The sequence below is a fragment of the Caretta caretta genome, chromosome 17 (genome assembly GCF_965140235.1).
Source record: "Caretta caretta isolate rCarCar2 chromosome 17, rCarCar1.hap1, whole genome shotgun sequence".
Lineage (NCBI taxonomy): Eukaryota > Metazoa > Chordata > Testudines > Cheloniidae > Caretta > Caretta caretta.
The window spans coordinates 23,097,365-23,119,918 of record NC_134222.1 but is presented as its reverse complement, the minus strand read 5'-3'; the positions used below and the strand labels follow the sequence as shown (position 1 = coordinate 23,119,918).

Below are 22,554 nucleotides of genomic sequence, written 5' to 3'. Positions count from 1 at the left end.
AGCTTCAGTGACTTTGGTGGGAGCTGAGGGTGCTCAGCTCCTTGCAGGAATCACTCAGCACTGTTTTGGGCACGAGTCAATAAGTGTGGCCCAGCACCTTTGCACCTGCCACTCAAGCCCTGCTGATGCTGAATTTCCATAGTGCAGAGGTTCAGCCGGGACAGGCGTCCAAAACATTGATACTTGTTTCAAGATAAGTAGGTATGGTTGGGCTGGAAATTGTGTAAGGTCAGCCCTCGTAACCTGGTGTATCTGCAGTTTGGCCTTAATGGAAACCCTGGGAGAAAGCCTCATGCTACGAACCAGGAAGTACAGGACCACGGTTCGTAAGAGCAGCTCCAAAGATAATTTTCACTGAGCCCAGCTCTGCACAGATTTCCGGCTTAGGTTTGAATTTTTAGCAAAAGTTCATGTTGGTTATTTTCTCCCAAACCCTTCGTGCCTCCATAATAGCCAGCCATCCCGTCAGTCGCACCCTGGGGAGCTCCAGGGATGGAGTGAGGGATAGAGGAGCAGATGTATGACACACCAGCCTTCAGGTCCTTTGGGTGGACGTTCCTGATTGCATGTATGAGTCCCGTTCAGATGGGTGGGTTTCGTGTGTCTGTGGTGAGAACTGGGGCTGTCAGGGCCAGCAGGCAGGTGGGGAGCAGGAGATGAGTGCGCGGGGCAGCTGAAAAGGGATGAGCCAGGGTGAAGCTGAAAACACAAATGCAGGGGCCAAGAATCCCAGTTCCCCCATCCTGGACAGAAGGCGTTAAATTCTCACTGATGGACAATTGGTTCAGATTCTGGGACTGGTTCCTTGTGCAGCAAATGAAATTAAATGCACCTCAGAGCCATGACAGAGCACTGTATAACCAGGGTCTAGTGACCATCTCTCACCCTGGGCTCTCCCCAGCATAGGCTGTTGTTCACACTAGTAAAATGATGTTAAAACACTGAGAAGGAGCAGGGAAGAGGCACAAAAATGGCTTGTGGCCTGGCCAGCACGCCTTCGAGCAGGTGACCGGAGGGGCTGCAGCTAGTCAGCTTGACTAAGAGCAGTTCAGAGGTCTGTCGATAAGGTCTGTAATCACCGAGCAGGAGGGGGTAGCCTGCATTTCAGGTTTTTCCTCTAGCAGACAAAGGAGTAACGAGAGCTAGTGAAGCTGATGTTAGAAACATTGAAATTGGAAATCAAATGTCAGTGTAGAAGAGTGAGGGGACATCACTCGCCGGAACCAGCCGTGCGGGGACGTGGGAATTCACTCTCATCTGGCCTCTGGGGAGGGAGGCAGCACGTGGCTGGCACTTATAGCTCCTGCCGAAGGAGGGGCAGGTGCTGCTATGGACTGCTCCCCCAAGCCCTGTCCTGCTGCGCGCTGGGGATGCTGCCTGCTGTGGAGCTGTCAGGTGTCTTGAACTGGAATTTGTTTGGAAAGAAACTGTGCTAAGGAGCCTTATCAGCCCGAGCAGAGAGTACCTGGGAGCCTGCCTGGTCGGGCGGGTCTGGTACAGCATCTCCCCAGATAAGGCTCTTCCCTGGACCTGGAACGATTCCCTCCGAGGTAACACACGGGGCAGCCAGGGCAGGGCACGGCCTGCTCCCCTGGAGCGTTAGGGCTTTCAGGAGTCAGAGGTGCCAGGGGAGCAGGTTGTGGTTGTACGTTAAAGCAGCGAAGAAAGCTGGGGGGCAGAGGAATTGGGTGCTGTGGCCATTGCACTTGATCAGCTCAATTTGGAAATGTCTTTCAAAGGAAATCCAGATGTACACATGTGACTGGGGTACACGTACACTCACACGTGCATACACACACACATTCACGCACATGTACACATACATACGTACACATGTACACCCACACGCGCACACACTGTCCCTGGAGCTCCCCAGGATGCGACTGACTGGATGGCTGCCTATTATGGAGGCACGAAGTGGTTGGAGAAAATAATCAGCAAGAACTTTTGCTAAAAATGCCTACCTGAGCTGGAAATCTGTGCAGGGCTGGGCTCAGCGAAAATGGTTTTCTTAGCTGCTCTTTTTAACCGTGGTCCTGTACTTCCTGGTTTGTGTCGGACCCAGGCAGGAGACCTGGCAGCTCTCAGCTGTAGAAGCCGTCAGAATGAGCCAGGTTGGAATGAGCCAGGCCCTCAGATCCTTCAGGAGGAAAAGTGAAACCCACTTCTGCCACCAATCGCCCCAATGGTCACTGAGCGACACCAAACCACGTCCTTCCAGTCAGGCAGTTTCATATGCACACGTCAAACCCTTGGTTTGCCACTCAGATTCCACGGTGATGGACACAGTAAGGACCTAGAGAAGTTAAACAGGCAGACAGACAAGGAAACAGTGGCCCTGGCTACAGCTGTGGTGCAAACAGGTGAACACCAATTGCTGGCTGAAGGCACAACCTTAATTCCTGCATCTCCTGTCTGTCAGCTATCAGCTATCATTCACTTGGCAGCCTGAGTTCTGATTTCTAACGCAGTGTTTTCCTCTGGCCTATTGTTGTTATCATGTCCAGGGGCACCTTGGCCCTTGGTATCAGGAGCGGTGTTAAGGAGGCTTTTCAAAGGTCTCTAAGTAGGGTTGCCAACTTTCTAATCGCACAAAACCAGACACCCTTGACCCAACCCCTGTCATGCCCCTTCCCCGAGGCCCTGCCCCTTCCCCGAGGCCCCACCCCCACTCACTCCAGCCCACCTCCCTCAGTCACCCGCTCTCTCACACCCTCACTCACTTTCACTGGGCTGGGGCTGGGGGTTGGAATGCGGGAGGGGGTGAGGGCTCCAGCTGGGGGGTGCTGGCTCTGGGGTGGGGCCACAAATGAGGGGTTCAGGGTATGGGCGGGAGATCAGGGCTGGGACAGCAGATTGGGGTGCGGGTGGGGGTGTGAGGTCTGGGATGGAGGTAGGGTGCGGGAGGGGGTTCCGACCTGGGGCAGGGTCTCTGGGTGCGGGCTCTCGCCCGGCGGCACTTACCTCAGCCAGCTCCCGGTCCATGGCGCAGCGACACTAAGGCAGGCTCCCTGCCTGCCCTGGCTCTGCGTGGCTCCTGGAAGCGGCTGGCATGTTCCTGCAGCCCCTAGGAGGAGGCATGGCCAGCAGCATTGTGTGCTGCCTGTGCCCGCAGGCCCTGCCCCTGCAGCTCCCATTGGCCACGGTTCCCGGCCAATGGGAGCTGCAGAGCCAGCACTTGGGGTGAGGTCAGCACGCAGAGCTTCCCTAATCACCCCTGCCCTTAGGGGCTGCAGCGACGTGCTGGCCGCTTCTGGGAGCTGCGCAGAGCCAGGGCAGGCAGGGAGCCTGCCTTAGCCCTGCTGCGCCACCGATCGACTGGACTTTTAATGGCCCAGTAGGTGGTGCTGACTGGAGCTGCCAGGGTCCCTTTTCGAGTGGGCGTTCTGGTCGAAAACCAGACACCTGGCAACCCTGTCTCAAAGGCCCTGATTTATGAGTGAGTTAAGACTCCAGCCTCCTGTGCTAAATGAGCTTCCTTAACCTTTTCCTGCACCCCATCACCATCCCCACCCCTTTTACCTACTTCATCAGCCCGGTGTGGGGTGTTGTGACCCCTAGATCGTGAGTTCCCTTCTTGTCACTGGGGGTGCAGTGCCCAGTCCTAGGCACCCTGCCTCCAGACTGGGTGTGACAAAGTGGGAATGTTCTTCATGGTTTCTCTGAATACTGTGTGGGTGCCTCAGTTTACACCTATGCATTTCTTAAGTATCTAGGTGATGGGATAAGGGTGTGATTGTTGCAGAGCCCTAGAGGGCAGGTGTGTGCAGGGGTCTGGACACAGGGAATGGCCGACACCCTGTCTCCTGGCAACTGATGGCCTGGGCCCCTCCCCTGCAAGGTGACAGCTGAAGGTGTTGGAGAACAAAGAGATCAGGTGGCCTTCTTGCCCAGGAAAGAGACAAAGACCAGAGGAGGGACTGGAGAGAGTTTCAGTTTGGATCTGACTGGGGAAACAGAGGGAGGCCCAGCACCTGACTGGGGGGTCCTGTTTTCCGTACCTACAAGCTCTGTTTTGGATTGTGTTCCTGTCATCTAATAAACCTTCTGTTTTACTGGCTAGTTGAGAGTCACCGTGAATTGCAGGAAGTGGTGGGTGCAGGGCCCTGGCTCCTCCACACTCCGTGATGCTGGGGCCTCCGGGTAATGCTGCAGTAGGAAGATGTCATGGATTGCTGTTATTACAGTCTGAGTCGTGTTATCATTATCTGTCCTCTGGCCTTTGGGTGGGTCCATGCTGCGGATTTGCTTGTGTCCCACAGGGTCTAATGGCCCCTCTGCTGAGCCCGGGGTTGGAATCCCGCAAGTTTGTTATCCTCGGAGAGTTCAGCTTCTGTGTGACCAGTGCCAGGGACACATGCGCATGTGATCTCCTGTCCCCATGGAGCCCATCCCTGGACCCATCCTGCTCTGGGCACACCCTGGATCTGTCAGCCAAGGGACAAGCACTGGGCATATAACCAATGTTCTGACTTGACCCCAGCCTCATGGCCCAGCGATCCTGGGCTGTCCTTCCCCCCCACCCCCGAGGGGACAGACCCCACAAAGATGGTTGGCCTGGAGGGAGTTTGGCTCCTGTAAGTTTTCAGAAGATGCTGGCAGGGCTGGACCCCAAACCACAGGCCAATGGGGCACTGAAGCACAATCACATGTTGACCACAGCCACAAGCTGCTCCTCATCCCTGCTAGATGAATGATGTCGTGAGAGACACAGAGACAGCGTGTGGGAGCCACAAACTGTCTGCCAGCTGGGCAAAGCTCCCTGCAGGACAGTGCCCCTGTCAAGGTTCCTTCCCCACTCTGAACTCTAGGGTAGAGATGTGGGGACCTGCATGATAGACCCCCTAAACTTATTCTTACCAGCTGAGGTTAAAAACTTCCTCAAGGTACAAACTTTGCCTTGTCCTTGAACCATATGCTGCCACCACCAAGCATTTTAAACAAAGGACAGGGAAAGAGCCCACTTGGAGACGTTTTTCCCCCAAAATATCCCCCCAAGCCCTTCACCCCCTTTTCTGGGGAAGGCTTGATAAGAATCCTCACCAATTTGTACAGGTGAACACAGACCCAAACCCTTGGATCTTAAGAACAATGAAAAATCAATCAAGTTCTTAAAAGAAGAATTTTAATTAAAGAAAAGGTAAAAGAATCACCTCTGTAAAATCAGGATGGTAAATACCTTACAGCATAATCAGATTCAAAACATAGAGAATCCCTCTAGGCAAAACCGTAAGTAACAAAAAGACGCAAAAACAGGAATATACATTCCCTCCAGCACAGCTTATTTTACCAGCCATTAAACAAAAGGAAATCTAACACATTTCTAGCTAGATTACTTACTAAGTTAACAGGAGTTGTAAGGCTGCATTCCTGATCTGTTCCCAGCAAAAGCATCACATAGATGGAAGAACCCTTTGTTTCCCCCCACCTCCAGATTTGAAAGTATCTTGTCCCCTCGTTGGTCATTTGGGTCAGGTGCCAGCAGGGTTACCTTAGCTTCTTAACCCTTTACAGGTGAAAGGGTGTTGCCTCTGGCCAGGGGGGATTTTGTAGCCCTGTATGCAGACAGGTGGTTACCCCTCCCTTTATAGTTATGTCAACCCCATGGAGCAGCCAGCTAAGAGCACACTCTCCTGTGCCATGGTCACAGCAGCACAGAGGGGAGGGGAGCAGGGGTGCTGGGGAGCCGGGCGGGGTGACTGGGAATGTGGGGCCAAGGTGGTGATCGGGGTAAGGGGAATTATGGAAGAGAAGAGTATTGGGGGAGGAGTGTCTGGGGGACTGGACCAGGGCTGTGGGGGCAGCCTGTGGTTCTGGGGAGCCCCGTGCATGGGTGCTTGAAGCTGCAGCCTCTGTTTGCTGGCACAGCCCCATGGGAAGCCCTAGTTGCCTTGCTGTGGAGACAGTCACTGTTGCCCAGCCCAGACTCCCAGATCAGGCCAATCCCACAGTCAGGCTCCCCCATCCATCCCCCTCACACAGACATCCTCCTCCCGGATTTCCAGAGCCCTGCTTAACCCTGTCTGCCCCCACCCCTGCTCCGCCCATGGCCTGTCTCCCAGGGCCCAGCCCAGGCCCCGTGCTGCCCAGCCAGCACCCCGGCCCCAGTGGCTCTGCAGGGCACAGAGGTTATCAGACACTGCTGCTGAAGGGGGAAGATGAACGTGCCCCTTTTCCATTGGCAGCTTGCGTGTAACCTCGCGGCCTGGGAACGTGACTGGCATCAGTGCTGGGTGCGGCTTGGGAACAAAGAGCAGGGATTTTGCTGGCCAGACCACTATGTCTAACGTCCCAGGTCCCAGTCCCCCCCTGTGTGGGCTGAGGGGAGTGCGAGAAGCTGCCCGTGGTGACAGGCAGGGGCCAGCCAGGAGCCCTGCCCTGGAAGTGAGCTGGGGAGCTTCAAACCAGAGCATTTTCAAACGTTTCCTGTGAAATGATTGATCGGCACAAGCTGAATGATGGTGTCACATGGAGCAGCTCCACGGTGATGCCGCGGGACGGGGTACCGATCCCTTCAGAGAACTGGGCCCTGCTGACTGCGGGGGCAGGACAGATGTAGAGATGAAGAGCCAGGCCCTGTGCCAGGTGGCATGGGAGCACCAGGAGCCTCTTCCCCCCCCTCCGCCTGTCTGTGCAGGAGTGGGGCAGGGTTCCTACCTTGGGCCCCAGACAGCACTAGGGAAAAGGACCAGTCCTTGCAGCAAGCCTGCGGGCCATCACAGGAGCATTGTCCTCTGCCAAGGGGTGTGGCCAGACTCCTAGCTAACTAGTGTGCAAGCTGCCATGGGAGCATATGCTAGCTGGGGAAATAGGCTGCATCTTACCACACAAGCAGTGGGGTGCATCCAGCTCAGTGGTCTGGGGCCTCCCCACCCGGTCCCAGCTGCCACATGGCTCCGGCCAGCAGGGTCCTACCCCACGAAGATGCCCTTGGCACCAGCCCCTGGGGACCATTCTTTAATTTAAACGAAGTGCTGCAGAGTCCAGGGACCTGGCCACAGCATTTAGGCCTAGTGTGATAGGCCATAGATGGGGGCTGCCACGGGATGCCCTGGTGTGAGGCAAGCTCCAGCAGCCCCAGTGCCCAGGGGTCTGCACTTGGCCAGGCAGAGCTGCGGGCAGAGCCTTCAGTCTCAGGCTGAGGAGCGGCTCCGCCTGCGGTGGGAGTGGGATGGACGCTGCCTCTGCCCCACAAGCTCTCTGGATGTGGTCCGGAGGCCCAAGGACTCCTCTCTCCCAGCACTAAGGGCCCAAGTCTGTCCTCCCCCTCACATCTCCTCCTTCTCCTCCCCCAGAAAATCCCTCTGGCCCCAGTCTCTCCTTCTCTCCCCCACCCCCAAAACAGAAGGGCTGGTGGCCTGCAGACTTACTCTTGGTGAAGTGGGGAGCAAAGGGCCCGTCCCAGCAGCCCTGCACGCCCTGTCTGTGAATCTGGTAATGCCAGGCATGTTCTCCAGCAGTGTGGTGCCCATGGGAGCACCCAGAGAGATAGTGACAGTGGGGCACAGAGTTACCAGCTGCAGACCTCACTGCTTAGAAGTGTGTGTTTATTGCAAAGCCTGGATCCCCAGGCAGGGCCATGCAGAGGGTGTTTGTGAAGCTCCCGCCGTGCTTGGGATTTTGCCTTTCCAGCGATCTCTAGGCCTGCTCTTTGCATCGCTGAGCTAAAATAACCCAGAAGAGTCACTCCAGGCTGAATGCTGGTGCACGGGAGTCAGCCCAGCGGAGAAAGGCCCAGCGGAGAAGAGCTCGGAAAGTCTGCAGGAAGGGAGAGGAGAAGGAAAGTGGCCTCGTTTCCTGGGTAACCCTGATACTTTCCCCAAGCAAGGCCTGTGAGGGCAGGCAGGAGGTTTGGCCATGACACCCTATGACCCTTTTCCATCCCTTCGTGGAGCAGGGGTTGACCTCACTGCAGACAGGAGGGTGGGGAAGGGGTCACTAACAGTAAGATGCTGGTTTGATGAGGATGGCGGAGGCTTGGCAGTTCCCACTACAGACACTACCCCAAGTGATGCTCCCTTTGACGTTCAGTCGAGCAGAATAACAAGCCGAGTACCACCAGCCCCCACCATAGCTAGATGCACAGTTCCCACTGTAAGTGTCCTGATCCAGGTCTTTAGTGGAGAACTTCATGTTGTCATGCACAGTGCTAGGATTGTTTGAAGTCATGGCATCCCCTGCAGTCCCAGTGTAAGAGCCCAGCCTCAGCCTGTAGCCTTTGGACTCGTCTTCCAGACCGAAGAGATTGTAGTCTGCGTATTTCATGGTGCCGGATGAATCATGGATGACAAACCTGACCTGGTAGACCTTCTGCTTGGCGATCTGATAGATGTACTCCGTCCCCAGCCAGTACTCATTGTGCACGTTGCCAAAGCCGTACTTGTAGGTGCTCCAGGACTCAGCCCAGGTGATCTGTGTGTCACGCCGGTTCCGCTGGAGGACCGTCCAGCCCTCGCTGGTGCTGTTCAAGTCACAATAGACCTCGAATTGATGGAGTCCTGTGGGCTGGATGACGAAGACGCCACTGACCCTGTTCCAGGTTATCTCGCTGCAGTCCTTGGGCCAGGCTGTGGGCAAAACGAGACAAGTTGTAGAGAACAAAACCCCGCTCAGAGACTCAGCTCAGAGTTATGATCACAATGGAGTTTCCATAAAACCTTTCCTTGGCCTCCTTTCCAACTCCTCCACCGAGGAATAGCACCCTGCATCTTGGCCAGATCAGGCTGGGTGGAGGGGTCCTGGAGGTGAGCTCGGGGTGTGTGTGTGTGTGTGTGTGTCCAAGCTACCTGCATGCGCCACCAGTTGTGTGAACAACCCCTGGGATGTCCTTGGCTCTCAACCCCTGTGAGAGTGCATTTGCCTCTCTGTCCCTCTGCTGGCCCAGCTGTTGGCCCCAGTTATATGCTGGGCACTGGGGCTCCTCTCCCTGCTGGATTGCTCCAAACTCTGACACCCGCAGAGAGGCAGGAATTCACCCAGAATCCCTCCAGAGCAGAGACCTAGCCTGGTACCCCCCTCAGCCTGGCCACAGCCCCGCGTCACTGCCAAGAACCATCAGCATGTGGGGGCTGGGCACCAATCCCAGAGGATTGATAGACTCTGCCTGCATCAGGCACCAACAGGCTCCTTCCCTTTGGGCCAGGGCCCATTCGCATGTAAGCAGAGTCAGGATGAGCTCCAACCTGACACCTGGTGGTGAGGTGTGGCAAGTTGTGGAAAAGAACTTCAGGGGCTGATCTCATGTGCATAGGCACACCCACCCCGCCTAGAATGAGGCCATAGCTGCCCAAATGGTCACTTTGGCTGCTGTGGGATCCCCAGTGTCTCTGTTATTGGGGCAGGAAGAATAAACTGTTATTACCCTGATTATGGGAATCAAGGACAGTGGAACTGTACTTGGCCTTTTGTTATGATGGAGGGACTCGCCATCAACTAAGTAACAATCGCTAGGCAAGGGTCATGGGTTCCAATTCTCTGTGAATTGAGAGAGGCTAGGGACAGGTATTAATACTTGGTGGCATGCCCCCCCCTCTCCCCCCTGAGTGCCTTACATGCTAATTGCACTTCCTCCTCTCTCCACTGTGGAATATCAGAGCTAATTTTGATTCTATTAGGAGTCTAGTTACAGGCTGCTGAGCTGATTTCACTTTGGGCTAATAATGCACCAGCACTGAGGCTCCCCTACTACAAGCTGAAATTGCAAAGGAGCTGAACTGACTAAGAGCTGAAATCTTTGAGTGTTGTGTTAAGTAGTGGGGGAGCCTGAAGATGAATGGTGGAGCAGAGCGGCTGGTAGAGCAGAGCAGTTTGTCGGATGCCTAGAGCAGCTCATGGGGTGGTTGGCAGAGCGGAGCCCCATGGAGAGGTGGGGCAATCAGCTTTGGACCACGTAAGGTGCCCCTTAAACCCTCCCCCCCCCCAAATCTCCACCCAGGTTGGGAGGTAAAACTCTGCAGACAAACTTTCGAACTCTGGGGCTGCCCTGACCAGGGACAGAGACTTTTGGGTCGTTGGACTTTTGGGACTTTGGGTGATTTTGGGTTGCTGGACTCAAGAACCAAAGGGAAAGAACATGCCCCAATTTGCTTGGGGTGGGTTTTTTGCTCATGGGTTGTATTATGAATCCTGTCGGTGGTGTTTCTCCAACATAATGCCACATTGTTTCTCTGTAATTAAAAGGCTTTTTGCTACACTCAGACTATGCGCTTGCGAGAGGGGACGTAGTGCCTCTTGGAGGCGCCCAGCGGGGGTGGTATATATTTGTCCCAGGTCACTGGGTGGGGGCTCGAGCCGGCTTTGCATTGTCTTATTGGAGTGGAACCCCTAGATACTGAACCCGGCCCTTGTTGCTGCCAACTCTGACAGGCAGAAGGGTTACATCCACATGCACAGGGCAGCTCCCTGGTTCCTGGGCCCGTCTCCCAGCTCCCCGTGTCCCTGCGGGGCAGCACATGTCTCTCCGATAGCCCCTTCTTGAAGGGCAGGAGAAGGGCTGGCAGCAGGCGGCAGAGGCAGGATTTCCTGCCAGCTCTCCAGCCAGCCAGGGCTCTAAGGGACAGGGCGGGAGGTCAGCTTCTCCTGTGTGCCCATCCTGTGTAGCTAATCAGGGCTACAAAGGCAGAGCCAGCTGATCCGTCTAGTGGGGATGTCACACCTTAGACTAACCCAGGCTCCCCCTGGCTGCTCTACCTGGCTCCCGTCTGCTCCCCTCCAGTCTGGCCCAAATGCAGCCACCAACCTCCCCGTCTGCTCCTGTGGCTCTGCCCACACCATCTTGTGGCTTCCAGTCGCTTCCCTGGCTGCACAGCTACTCCTGCAGCAGCTTCCAGCTCCTGCACCTCCCCTCGAGGGCTGCACAGCCCTGCCCTGCTTAGCTCGAGCTCTGTGTTAATACTGCACCAGTCACCCTGCTGCCTGAGCACCCCCATCTCATCCCGCCCGCCCCCTGCCCCGCTCGGGCCCGCGCTGCACCAGTTCCACTCCTCCATGCCCCTCTGCTGCCCAAGGCAACCAGCACCTCCTGGCTTTGTCCTGCTGCTCCCTGCACTGCAACGGCCCAGCCCCTGCGCGCCCCCCAACCGCCCTCCCCCTCCAACTGCCAAAGAGCTCAGCGTGGTTTGAATGTAGAGCTACGGCTGGATGTAATTTCTCTCATTGGCTTCAGGCCTCCATAATCCCCAGGCAGCCAGTGAGTGAAGTTCTGGGGCCCCAGGGCTGGCAGGACCCCTAGGGCCAGGGGTGAGAGCTTAAAAAGCAGACACATGACACACCTGCCTTCAGGTCCTTTGGGTGGATGTTCCGGATTGCACGGGTGGGTCCCTTTAAGATGTTCAGATTGTGTATTTCCAGGGTGAAATCTGGGGCTGACAGGGCCAGCAGGCCAGTGAGGAGCAGGAGACGAGGGCACCGGGCAGCTGCAAAAGGGAAGAGCTGGCGAGAAGCTGGGAACACAAACCCGCCGTTCAGGAGCCGCGACTCCCAGTTCCCTCTGTCAGGGATCGGCACAACCCAGAGCTGGGACTGCTGGAACCTCCTGCCTCGCCCAGCACAGACTGGCACCTCCGCCCTCGCCTGTCAGTCTGGCTGGGCAGCCGGCCATTGGCCAGGCATGCACGGGGCAGAGAGGAGACACTAGGAACTGGCCCCATTGGGACAGAAACACCCAGGAGGGGGCCGGATCCAAGGGAGCTTGGGATTCGCCCTGGAGAAATGTTCCCACTCTGCTTGCCACACAGAGACACCCCTGTACCATGGAAATGACCGGGAGAGTAGGTGAGAAAAAGGGAAAATGGGGATCAGGGTGGGGGGGGGCCCTATAGGGTGGGCACTGGGGAGGCACTGAGCGTCCCAGGGAGGGGGATCATGGGGGTGGGGGCGCTAGGTGAACACTCACCGCCCCGGGAGGTGGGGCTGAGGGGGGGAGACTGGCCAGGGGCACTCAGAGCCCCAGGAGGTGGGTGGGGGAAGGGTGCACAGAATTTCAGGAATTCCCTGGCAGTGAAGAGCTGTTGGCGGCAGGGAGGAGCCAGCCATGACATTCACCAGTTGGGATCCCTGGCTGGGCTAGTGGCTAGGGGGACCCATGGCCAAGCTGCAGCGGAAGGTAACCTGCAGGAAATGCCTTGGCCTCTGCTCCTGCTCGGAAGGGCCTGGGCCAGACAACGACCCCCAGCGCAGTGTCCCAGCTCCCTGCCCCGCACCTGCACGGCACGGCCCCTCCTCTATAGGGCGGTTGGCATGGACGTTAGTGCTGCTTCCTCCATCCCCAAAGGCCTCTAACCCAGCTGGCAACCCCTGCCGTTCAGTAGGCCACATTGCCGTGCTGTGACATACCGGGGTGGGGGGCCTGTCACACAGCTGGGGAGTTTAACCCGGCTGCCGTAGACTCTGTCTCCCTGGAGCTGGTGTCTCTGCTCCTCTGAGTCTCAGCCCAGGTGTCTCTCTGCCCTTCCCCCTAGTCGCCCCCGGGCGAGGTGGGAGCGCCCCGCGTTGAGTTCCAGCCCCACATTCGGACCCACAAGTGCTGGTGGGTTCCAATCCCAGCTGAACACGCCCACTCAGCCCGAGGGCGGAGCAGAAGGGCCCTGTGCTGCCCCACAGACCCTCTGGCTCTCTGAGCCCACTCTTACCCATCGCCTCCCCGCAGCACGGCTGTCCCAGGCTGAAAGCTGCTGCTCTGTGCAGATAGGCCGTCTAGATGGAGGCAGCACGTGGCTGGCACTTATAGCTCCTGCCGAAGGAGGGGCAGGTGCTGCTATGGACTGCTCCCCCAAGCCCTGTCCTGCTGCGCGCTGGGGATGCTGCCTGCTGTGGAGCTGTCAGGTGTCTTGAACTGGAATTTGTTTGGAAAGAAACTGTGCTAAGGAGCCTTATCAGCCCGAGCAGAGAGTACCTGGGAGCCTGCCTGGTCGGGCGGGTCTGGTACAGCATCTCCCCAGATAAGGCTCTTCCCTGGACCTGGAACGATTCCCTCCGAGGTAACACACGGGGCAGCCAGGGCAGGGCATAACTCAGGGCAGGTAGCGTCTGGGCCAGGCCAAGGCCCTACCACTCAACCATTATTTCTGCCAGTGTGTACCAAAAGGACTGAAGGTAAAAAATCCATTCTGCTACTCTGAAACCTGTCATTATGCAAGGCACTGCATTTAGCCGTATGGAGCGGAAATCTATCAACTTCATGAAAAAACTCGTACAGATACAGTCAGACATCATCTTCCTTTCCAAATGCAAACAGATGGACATCATACCAGAAGGACTGAAGGTAAAAAATCCATTACAATCTACACACCACACAGATTATGCTGTCAGCTTGTGCCACACGCTCTCAAAGAAACTGCGGAACCACCTGATCAACATCCTCTACAGCAAACAGGGAAAGATTAAGAATGAGCTCTCAAAACTGGATATTCTCATAAAAACCCAACCTTCCACACAAACTTCCTTGTGGCTGGACTTTACAAAAACTAGACAAGCCATTTACAACACACACTTTGCTTCTCTACAAAAGAAAAAGGACACTAAACTATCTAAACTACTGCATGCTACAAGAGGCCACAGCAATGGTTCCCTTAACCCACCCAGCAATATTGTTAATCTATCCAACTATATACTCTTAGCCCAGCAAAAGAATCTGTCCTATCTCCGAGCCTCTCCTTCTGCCCCTCCACCCCCACGAACATGATACAGTTCTGTGGTGACCTAGGATCCTATTTTTGACGTCTCCGACTCAAGGAATTTTTCCAACACACCTCTGAACAACATACTAATCCACAGAGACCTTTCTACCAACCCTACAAAAAGAAGGATTCTAGGTGGACTTCTCTTGAAGGTCGAAACAACAGACTGGACTTCTACATAGAGTGCTTCCGCCAACGTGCATGGGCTGAAATTGTGGAAAAGCAGCATCACTTGCCCCATAACCTCAGCCGTGCAGAACACAATGCCATCCACAGCCTCAGAAACAACTCTGACATCATAATCAAAAAGTCTGACAAAGGAGGTGCTGTCGTCATCATGAATAGGTCGGAATATGAACAAGAGGCTGCTAGGCAGCTCTCCAACACCACTTTCTACAAGCCATTACCCTCTGATCCCACTGAGGGTTACCAAAAGAAACTACAGCTTTTCCTCAAGAAACTCCCTGAAAAAGCACAAGAACAAATCCACACAGACACACCCCTGGAACCCCGACCTGGGGTATTCTATCTGCTACAAGATCCATAAACCTGGAAATCCTGGGTGCCCCATCATCTCAGGCATTGGCACCCTGACAGCAGGATTGTCTGGCTATGTAGACTCCCTCCTCAGGCCCTACGCTACCAGCACTCCCAGCTACCTTCGAGACACCACTGACTTCCTGAGGAAACTACAATCCATCGGTGATCTTCCTGAAAACACCATCCTGGCCACTATGGATGTAGAAGCCCTCTACACCAACATTCCACACAAAGATGGAATACAAGCCATCAGGAACAGTATCCCCGATAATGTCACGGCAAACCTGGTGGCTGAACTTTGTGACTTTGTCCTCACCCATAACTATTTCACATTTGGGGACAATGTAGACCTTCAAATCAGGGGCACTGCTATGGGTATCTGCATGGCCCCACAGTATGCCAACATTTTTATGGCTGACTTAGAACAACGCTTCCTCAGCTCGTCCCCTAATGCTCCTACTCTACTTGCGCTATATTGATGACATCTTCATCATCTGGACCCATGGAAAAGAAGCCCTTGAGGAATTCCACCATGATTTCAACAATTTCCATCCCACCATCAACCTCAGCCTGGACCAGTCCACACAAGAGATCCACTTCCTGGACACTACGGTGGTCATAAGCGATGGTCACATAAATACCACCCTATCCCGGAAACTTACTGACCGCTATTCCTACCTGCATGCCTCCAGCTTTCACCCAGACCACACCACACGATCCATTGTCTACAGCCAAGCTCTACGATACAACCACATTTGCTCCAACCCCTCAGACAGAGACAAACGCCTACAAGATCTCTATCAAGCATTCTTACAACTACAATACCCACCTGCTGAAGTGAAGAAACAGATTGGCAGAGCCAGAAGAGTACCCAGAAGTCACCTACTACAGGACATGCCCAACAAAGAAAATAACAGAACGCCACTAGCCATCACCTTCAGCCCCCAACTAAAACCTCTCCAACGCATCATCAAGGATCTACAACTTATCCTGAAGGACGACCCATCGCTCTCACAAATCTTGGGAGACAAGCCAGTCCTTGCCTACAGACAGCCCCCCAACCTGAAGGAAATACTCACCAGCAACCACACACCACATAACAGAACCACTAACCCAGGAATCTATCCTTGCAACAAAGCCCGTTGCCAACTGTGTCCACATATCTATTCAGGGGACACCATCATAGGGCCTAATCACATCAGCCACACTATCAGAGGCTGTTCCTCTGAAACCTATCAGAGGCTCGTTCACCTGCACATCTACCAATGTGATCTATGCCATCATGTGCCAGCAATGCCCCTCTGCCATGTACATTGGTCAAACTGTACAATCTCTACATAAAAGAATAAATGGACACAAATCAGACGTCAAGAATTATAACATTCATAAACCAGGTCGGAGAACACTTCAATCTCTCTGGTCACTCGATTTCTGACCTAAAAGTGGCTATTCTTCAACAAAAAGACTTCAAAAACAGACTCCAACGAGAGATGGCTGAATTGGAATTAATTTGCAAATTGGATACAATTAACTTAGGCTTGAATAGAGACTAGGAGTGGATGAGTCATTACACAAAGTAAAACTATTTCCCCTTGTTTATTCATAGAATCATAAAATATCAGGGTTGGAAGGGACCTCAGGAGGTCATCTAGTCCAACCCCCTGCTCAAAGCAGGACCGATCCCCAATTAAATCATCCCAGCCAGGGCTTTCTCAAGCCTGACCTTAAAAACTTCTAAGGAAGAAGATTCCACCACCTCCCTAGGTAACGCATTCCAGTGTTTCACCACCCTCCTAGTGAAAAAGCTTTTCGTAATATCCAACCTAAATCTCCCACTGCAACTTGAGACCATTACTCCTTGTTCTGTCATCTGCTACCACTGAGAACAGTCTAGAGCCATCCTCTTTGGAACCGCCTTTCAGGTAGTTGAAAGCAGCTATCAAATCCCCCCTCATTCTTCTCTTCCGTAGACTAAACATCCCCAGTTCCCTCAGCCTCTCCTCATAACTCATGTGTGCCAGTCCCCTAATCATTTTTGTTGCCCTCCGCTGGACTCTTTCCAATTTTTCCACATCCTTCTTGTAGAGTGGGGCCCAAAACTAGACACAGTACTCCAGATGAGGCCTCACCAGTGTCAAATAGAGGGGAACGATCACGTCCCTCGATCTGCTGGCAATGCCCCTACTTATACAGCCCAAAATGCCATTGGCCTTCTTGGCAACAAGGGCACACTGTTGACTCATATCCAGCTTCTCATCCATTGTAACCCCTAGGTCCTTTTCTGCAGAACTGCTGCCTAGCCATTCGGTCCCTAGTCTGTAGCGGTGCAAGGGATTCTTCCGTCCTAAGTGCAGGTTTCTGCACTTGTCCTTGTTGAACCTCATCAGATTTCTTTTGGCCCAATCCTCCAATTTGTCTAGGTCCCTCTGTATCCTATCCCTACCCTCCAGTGTATCTACCTCTCCTCCCAGTTTAGTGTCATCTGCAAACTTGCTGAGGGTGCAATCCACGCCATCCTCCAGATCATTAATGAAGATATTGAACAAAACCGGCCCTAGGACCAACCCTTGGGGCACTCCACTTGATACCAGCTGCCAACTAGACATGGAGCCATTGATCACTACCCGTTAAGCCCGACAATCTAGCCAGCTTTCTATCCACCTTATAGTCCATTCATCCAGCCCATACTACTTTAACTTGCTGACAAGAATACTGTGGGAGACTGTGTCAAAAGCTTTGCTAAAGTCAAGGAACAACACGTCCACTGCTTTCCCTTCATCCACAATCCCTCCCCCCCTCCCCCCCGCCCCTTCCTCAGATGTTCCTGTAAACTGCTGGAAATGGCCCACCTTGATTATCACTACAAAAGGTTTTCTTCGCCCCCTCCTCCCACTCTCCTGCTGGTAATAGCTCATCTTAAGTGATCACTCTCCTTACAGTGTGCATGATAAACACCCATTTTTTCATGTTCTGTGTGTATATAAATCTCCTCCTGTATTTTCCACAGTATGCATCCGATGAAGTGAGCTGTAGCTCACGAAAGCTTATGCTCAGATAAATTGGTTAGTCTCTAAGGTGCCACAAGTCCTCCTTTTCTTTTTGCGAATACAGACTAACACGGCTGCTACTCTGAATCCTGCCAATGTGTGACTCGAACAGGCCACATGTGTGACAAATGCCGGCAAACAGCTGCGTTTTGTTGCTCCCCAGGCCGTAGCTGACAGGTTCTAACAGGCTGAAGGATGTTGTCTTGCTGTGTGCCTTAAATAAAGCCGTTTGTTTAAAAACAAAACTTGAGCTGTACAGTCCAGCCCACAGAAGCGCCACTGCCCACCCCCTATGGGCCTCCAGACCCCAGAAGTTGTGTGTTACAAGCCCCACGCAGTCAGGCCCCAGCATGAGCCACGGGCTCCCAGCACCTTGGACGCTTGGCTCCAGGTCCCTACTGCAGATGCACCCTGCCACTGCCAGCTTCCCCAGGCCCCCGTTTCTCTGCCTGGCCCACAGCTGATCCCTGCATGGTCAGGAAAAGCCACCAAGTGCACCAGACACGTTCAGGCTCAACCTCTCCAATGAGTCCCAGAGATGGGGTGCCACCTGGTTCATCACCTGCCTGGTCTCTAGCAGCCAAACATGAGATTTGTGTGTCCTGGTGATATTAAAGTTTACAGTGTAAAGTGTCTCTGCTTTGCAACTCCCTCCTCTCTCGGTCACAGATGGGTCGCCCTTCCCAGCCCTTTGTGAAGCCTGTCTATATGCACAGCGTTCAGGGAGGTCTGAGGCAGGAGGGAGTTGTGGGGGGTGGTTGGTGGAGTCTATTTTGGGAGATTAGGGGTGGCAGAGTTGTGCTTTATTTGCAGTTTTCTTTCTTCCTTCCATTGCCTGGGGACTGTAGCGGGGGAGGCAGTATCAGATAATAGGTTGGTGGGCACCCTGATCAAAGCCTGGACATACAGACAGATGTGCTGCAGTTCGGTATTTACCCTGGGTTTTGTGTTGCATTTGAAGGCCAGAGCACCTAGAGTCTGGGATCGACGTCCTAGCCTGGCTCACTGTTGCAATCCAGACAACCACAGCAGCCGGTCCTTGGACTGTTCATCGGAGCCTCTCGTGGCATTTGTGTGGAACTCATCACCCGCAGGAGCCCCCGAGGCCAGGAACACAGCCAGGCTCAATAAGGGATTGGACCTTTGTGTGCACAGCCAGAACCTCCAGGGTTAGAGGCGTTACTGCTGCATGTCCTGGAAGAGACACTGACCTGCCAGCTCCGGGGTGTTAGCTGGTCTCTAGCTACTGGGTAGGACCTCCCTGTACCTTCCTTTGCAGCATCAGGTACTGGCTGTGGTCAGACATGAGAAGGATCCCAGCTCAGCTCTGATCTGGCTTTTCCCCTGCTCCTCCTGTGTCAGGGCATTACCCAGCTCTAATTAAAGGGCCTAGGGTGGGGCAGATAATCCCACATCTGCTCCTGTGGGGTTCTCACCCCTTCCTGTGCAGCAAGCAGTGCTGGTTGCTATCTGAGATGGTCGCTGGCCCAGGTGGACCTTGGTCACAGCCAGGCTGGCAATTCCCACACCTCTTTGTGTGCTTTTTTGGAAAAACTCCTTGCCTTGTACCTTGGGATGCGGTGCCGGATGGGGGAGCTTGCGTGTGGGAGGGAAAGTAGCCTGAGCCCAGATCCTGCCAGGAGCTCAGCGTGGGCACTGGGGATCCCGTACTGGAACAGCAGTCTGTATTGCTGCCTGCAGTGACAGGCTGACCCCTAGTGGCTGCAGTTCATTGCTGCAGCATGTGCTGTGAGCGGGAGACAGGCGCACTCAAAGCATGAGGCAGGGGCAGCCTTTCCTGGCTCTGGTTCTGCTGGTCTCTGTGGATGTCGTCCCAGCTGAGGACAAAGTGGCCAATTTAGTCACTTTGGGACTTGGTTCATTGCTTACTGATAAGGGACTCGCGGGAGCCTCACTGCTCCAGCCCAAATTTGACCTTCCGTTTGCATTGCTCCTTTGCTTCTGTGGCATAATTTTGTACTTTCTTTGCTCTTGTGTTCCCATTAGCTCATGCGCTGAACTCTGGTGCTGTTGGCTGGACCAGTATCATTTGTCTGAAATATTTATCTGCTACTTTTCTCATTGCTGGAAATTACCATTGGAATCAACAAAACCAGAATTTGTTTTTTCTGTTCTGAAAATGAAACAAGTTCTGTTTAAACAAATTTTAAAATATCCAAATATCGGTAAGTCCTTTTCCCATAGTACAGACATTTGCTATGAAGTGGTTTAAAATTCAATATCTAAGTCACAGTGTGTTTTAACACAGGACATATCACTGTGCAATATTTAAAGAGTGAAAGCTGCATATGGTCAATCATTTAATTTTGTCATAACAAGAAATAACTGTTTTGTTACCATAGATATACACAGAAATATGGACTGAATCTTAGAATCATAGAATATCAGGGTTGGAAGGGACCTCAGGAGGTCATCTAGTCCAACCCCCTGCTCAAAGCAGGACCAATCCCCAACTAAATCATCCCAGCCAGGGCTTTGTCAAGCCTGACCTTAAAAACTTCTAAGGAAGAAGATTCCACCACCTCTCTAGGTAACGCATTCCAGTGTTTCACCACCCTCCTAGTGAAAAAGTTTTTCCTAATATCCAACCTAAACCTCCCCCACTGCAACTTGAGACCATTACTCCTTGTTCTGTCATCAGCTACCACTGAGAACAGTCTAGAGCCATCCTCTTTGGAACCACCTCTCAGGTAGTTGAAAGCAGCTATCAAATCCCCCCTCATTCTTCTCTTCCGCAGACTAAACAATCCCAGTTCCCTCAGCCTCTCCTCATAACTCATGTGTTCCAGTCCCCTAATCATTTTTGCTGCCCTTCACTGGACTCTTTCCAATTTTTCCACACCCTTCTTGTAGTGTGGGGCCCAAAACTGGACACAGTACTCCAGATGAGGCCTCACCAATGTCGAATAGAGGGGAACGATCACGTCCCTCGATCTGCTGGCAATGTCCCTATGTATACATCCCAAAATGCCATTGGCCTTCTTGGCAACAAGGGCACACTGTTGACTCATATCCAGCTTCTCGTCCACTGTAACCCCTAGGTCCTTTTCTGCAGAACTGCTGCCGAGCCATTCGGTCCCTAGTCTGTAGTGGTGCATGGGGTTCTTCCGTCCTAAGTGCAGGACTGTGCACTTGTCCTTGTTGAAGCTCATCAGATTTCTTTTGGCCCAATCCTCCAATTTGTCTAGGTCCCTCTGTATCCTATCCCTACCCTCCAGCGTATCTACCTCTCCTCCCAGTTTAGTGTCATCTGCAAACTTGCTGAGGGTGCAATCCACACCATCCTCCAGATCATTAATGAAGATTAACCGGATGCAGGGGTATGCCCGCAAGTGGACAGCTGGGGCCCAAGCTAAAGAGGACCTGCTTGACCTAATCGTACTGGAGCAACTGTATGAACAGTGCCCTTCCGACCTGAGGCTGTGGTTGGTGGACAAAAAGCTCGAGAACCCCTAGCACGCAGGGCAGCTGGCTGACGAGTTTGTGAACAGTCGGTCAGGGCGTAGCAGGGAGGAGTCCCAAACGAACAGGCCCCCCCTGATGCAGAGAGAGAGTCACCAGGGGGCCTCCCAGCGGGGAAATAGGGAGAACCCCCTCCAAAGGGGAACTGGCGTCGGGCCCCTCCGACCTGCTCGAGGGGACCAACGTGACCTGAGCTGCTATCACTGTGGCAAGAGAGGCCACGTACGGCCCCAGTGCCCTGGGCTCAGGGACAAACTGAGCAGACCCAACTTACACCCAGGGTTAACTGGGTAGGGACTCAGCTGGACGAGGGGCAGACGACCCAGGCAAGGGGGGCTACCAGCTTACCACCTGCTCAGGAGAGAAGAGTACCTCAGGCCAGCTCCGCCAGAGGGCTGGAGGCTCTGGACTCAGGGTGCTCAGTTTACAGGGTGGGCGCGGGGCTGTCCCTCCGGAGAGAGTGCCTTGTTCCCCTGGAGGTGGATGGGAGGAAGGTCAATGGATACTGGGATACGGGCGTGGAGGTGACGCTGGCCCGGCCTGAGGTAGTGGCCCCAGATCGGGTGGTGCCCAACACCTACCTGACCCTGACAGGGGTGGGCGGGACCCCATTTAAGGTGCCTGTGGCAAGGGTACACCTGAAATGGGGGGCCAAGGAGGGCCCCAAGGATGTGGGGGTACACCACCATTTGCCCACTGAAGTTTTGATGGGGGGAGACCTAGAGGACTGGCCAAGCAAGCCCCAGACCGCCCTGGTTGTGACGCGTAGCCAGAGCCGGCGAGGGGCACTGCTCCCTGACCTCGGGGAGGGTAGCGCACCGGAGGCGCAGGACCCTTCCCTGGGGGGGAGGGAGCGCCGAGGGGCACGGCTCAGAGAGGCTGAGGCCTCAGACCTGGCCACTGAGGAGGAACTGGGCCCCATCCCTTCCCCAGCCGCTGAGTTCCAGGCCGAGTTGAGGAAAGATCCCTCCTTGCGGAAGCTCAGGGACCTGGCTGACCTCAGGGTGGTACGGACCATGAGGAGAGGCTGCCAGGAGAGGTTCCTGTGGGAGAAGGGGTTCCTGTACCGAGAATGGGCTCCCACAAGGGAAGTAGAGTCCTGTGGGATCAGGAGGCAGCTGGTGGTCCCCCAGAAGTATCGCCGCAAGCTCCTGTCCCTGGCCCATGACATCCCCCTCGCAGGGCACCAGGGAATCCGGCGCACTCGGCAGAGGTTGCTACAGAACTTTTACTGGCCCAGGGTCTTTACCATGGACCAGCAGTATTGCCGATCCTGTGATCCCTGTCAGAGGGTGGGGAAGGCCCGGGACAAGGGGAAAGCGGCTTTGAGACTTTGCCCATCATAGAGGAGCCTTTCCAGAAGGTGGCCATGGACATCGTGGGGCCTCTCAGCAAGACGACCCGGTCGGGGAAGAAATACATTCTGGGGGTGGTAGATTTTGCCACCCGCTACCCCGAGGCAGTGCCCTTAGCTTCCATTGAAGCAGACACCGTGGCAGATGCGCTCCTGACCATTTTCAGCCGAGTGGGGTTCCCCAAGGAAGTCTTGACAGACCAAGGCTCCAACTTCATGTCGGCCCTGATCCGGTGCTTGTGGGAGAAATGTGGGGTCCGGCACGACTGGGCCTCAGCTTATCACCCCCCGTCCAATGGGCTGGTGGAGAGGTTTAACGGGACGCTAAAGATGATGCTGAAAACCTTTATGAACCAGCACCCGCAGGATTGGGACAAGTACTTACCTCACCTGCTGTTCGCGTACAGGGAGGTGCCCCAGGAGCCTACCGGATTTTCGCCTTTCGAACTGTTAT

General features: G+C 54.3%; 1 protein-coding gene across 1 annotated transcript in view; it reads right to left on the bottom strand.

The window, feature by feature from the left end:
* Positions 1-5,103: 5,103 nt before the first annotated feature.
* Positions 5,104-22,554, bottom strand: part of LOC125624088 (uncharacterized) — a 36,063-nt gene continuing 18,612 nt past the window's right edge. The window contains exons 2-3 of the mRNA XM_075120736.1: positions 11,271-11,414; positions 5,104-8,567 (exon numbers count right to left, since the gene is read on the bottom strand). Coding sequence (XP_074976837.1) covers positions 7,939-8,567; positions 11,271-11,414 — 773 coding nt within the window. The 3' untranslated portion in view covers positions 5,104-7,938. The remainder of the gene's footprint in view (positions 8,568-11,270; positions 11,415-22,554) is intronic.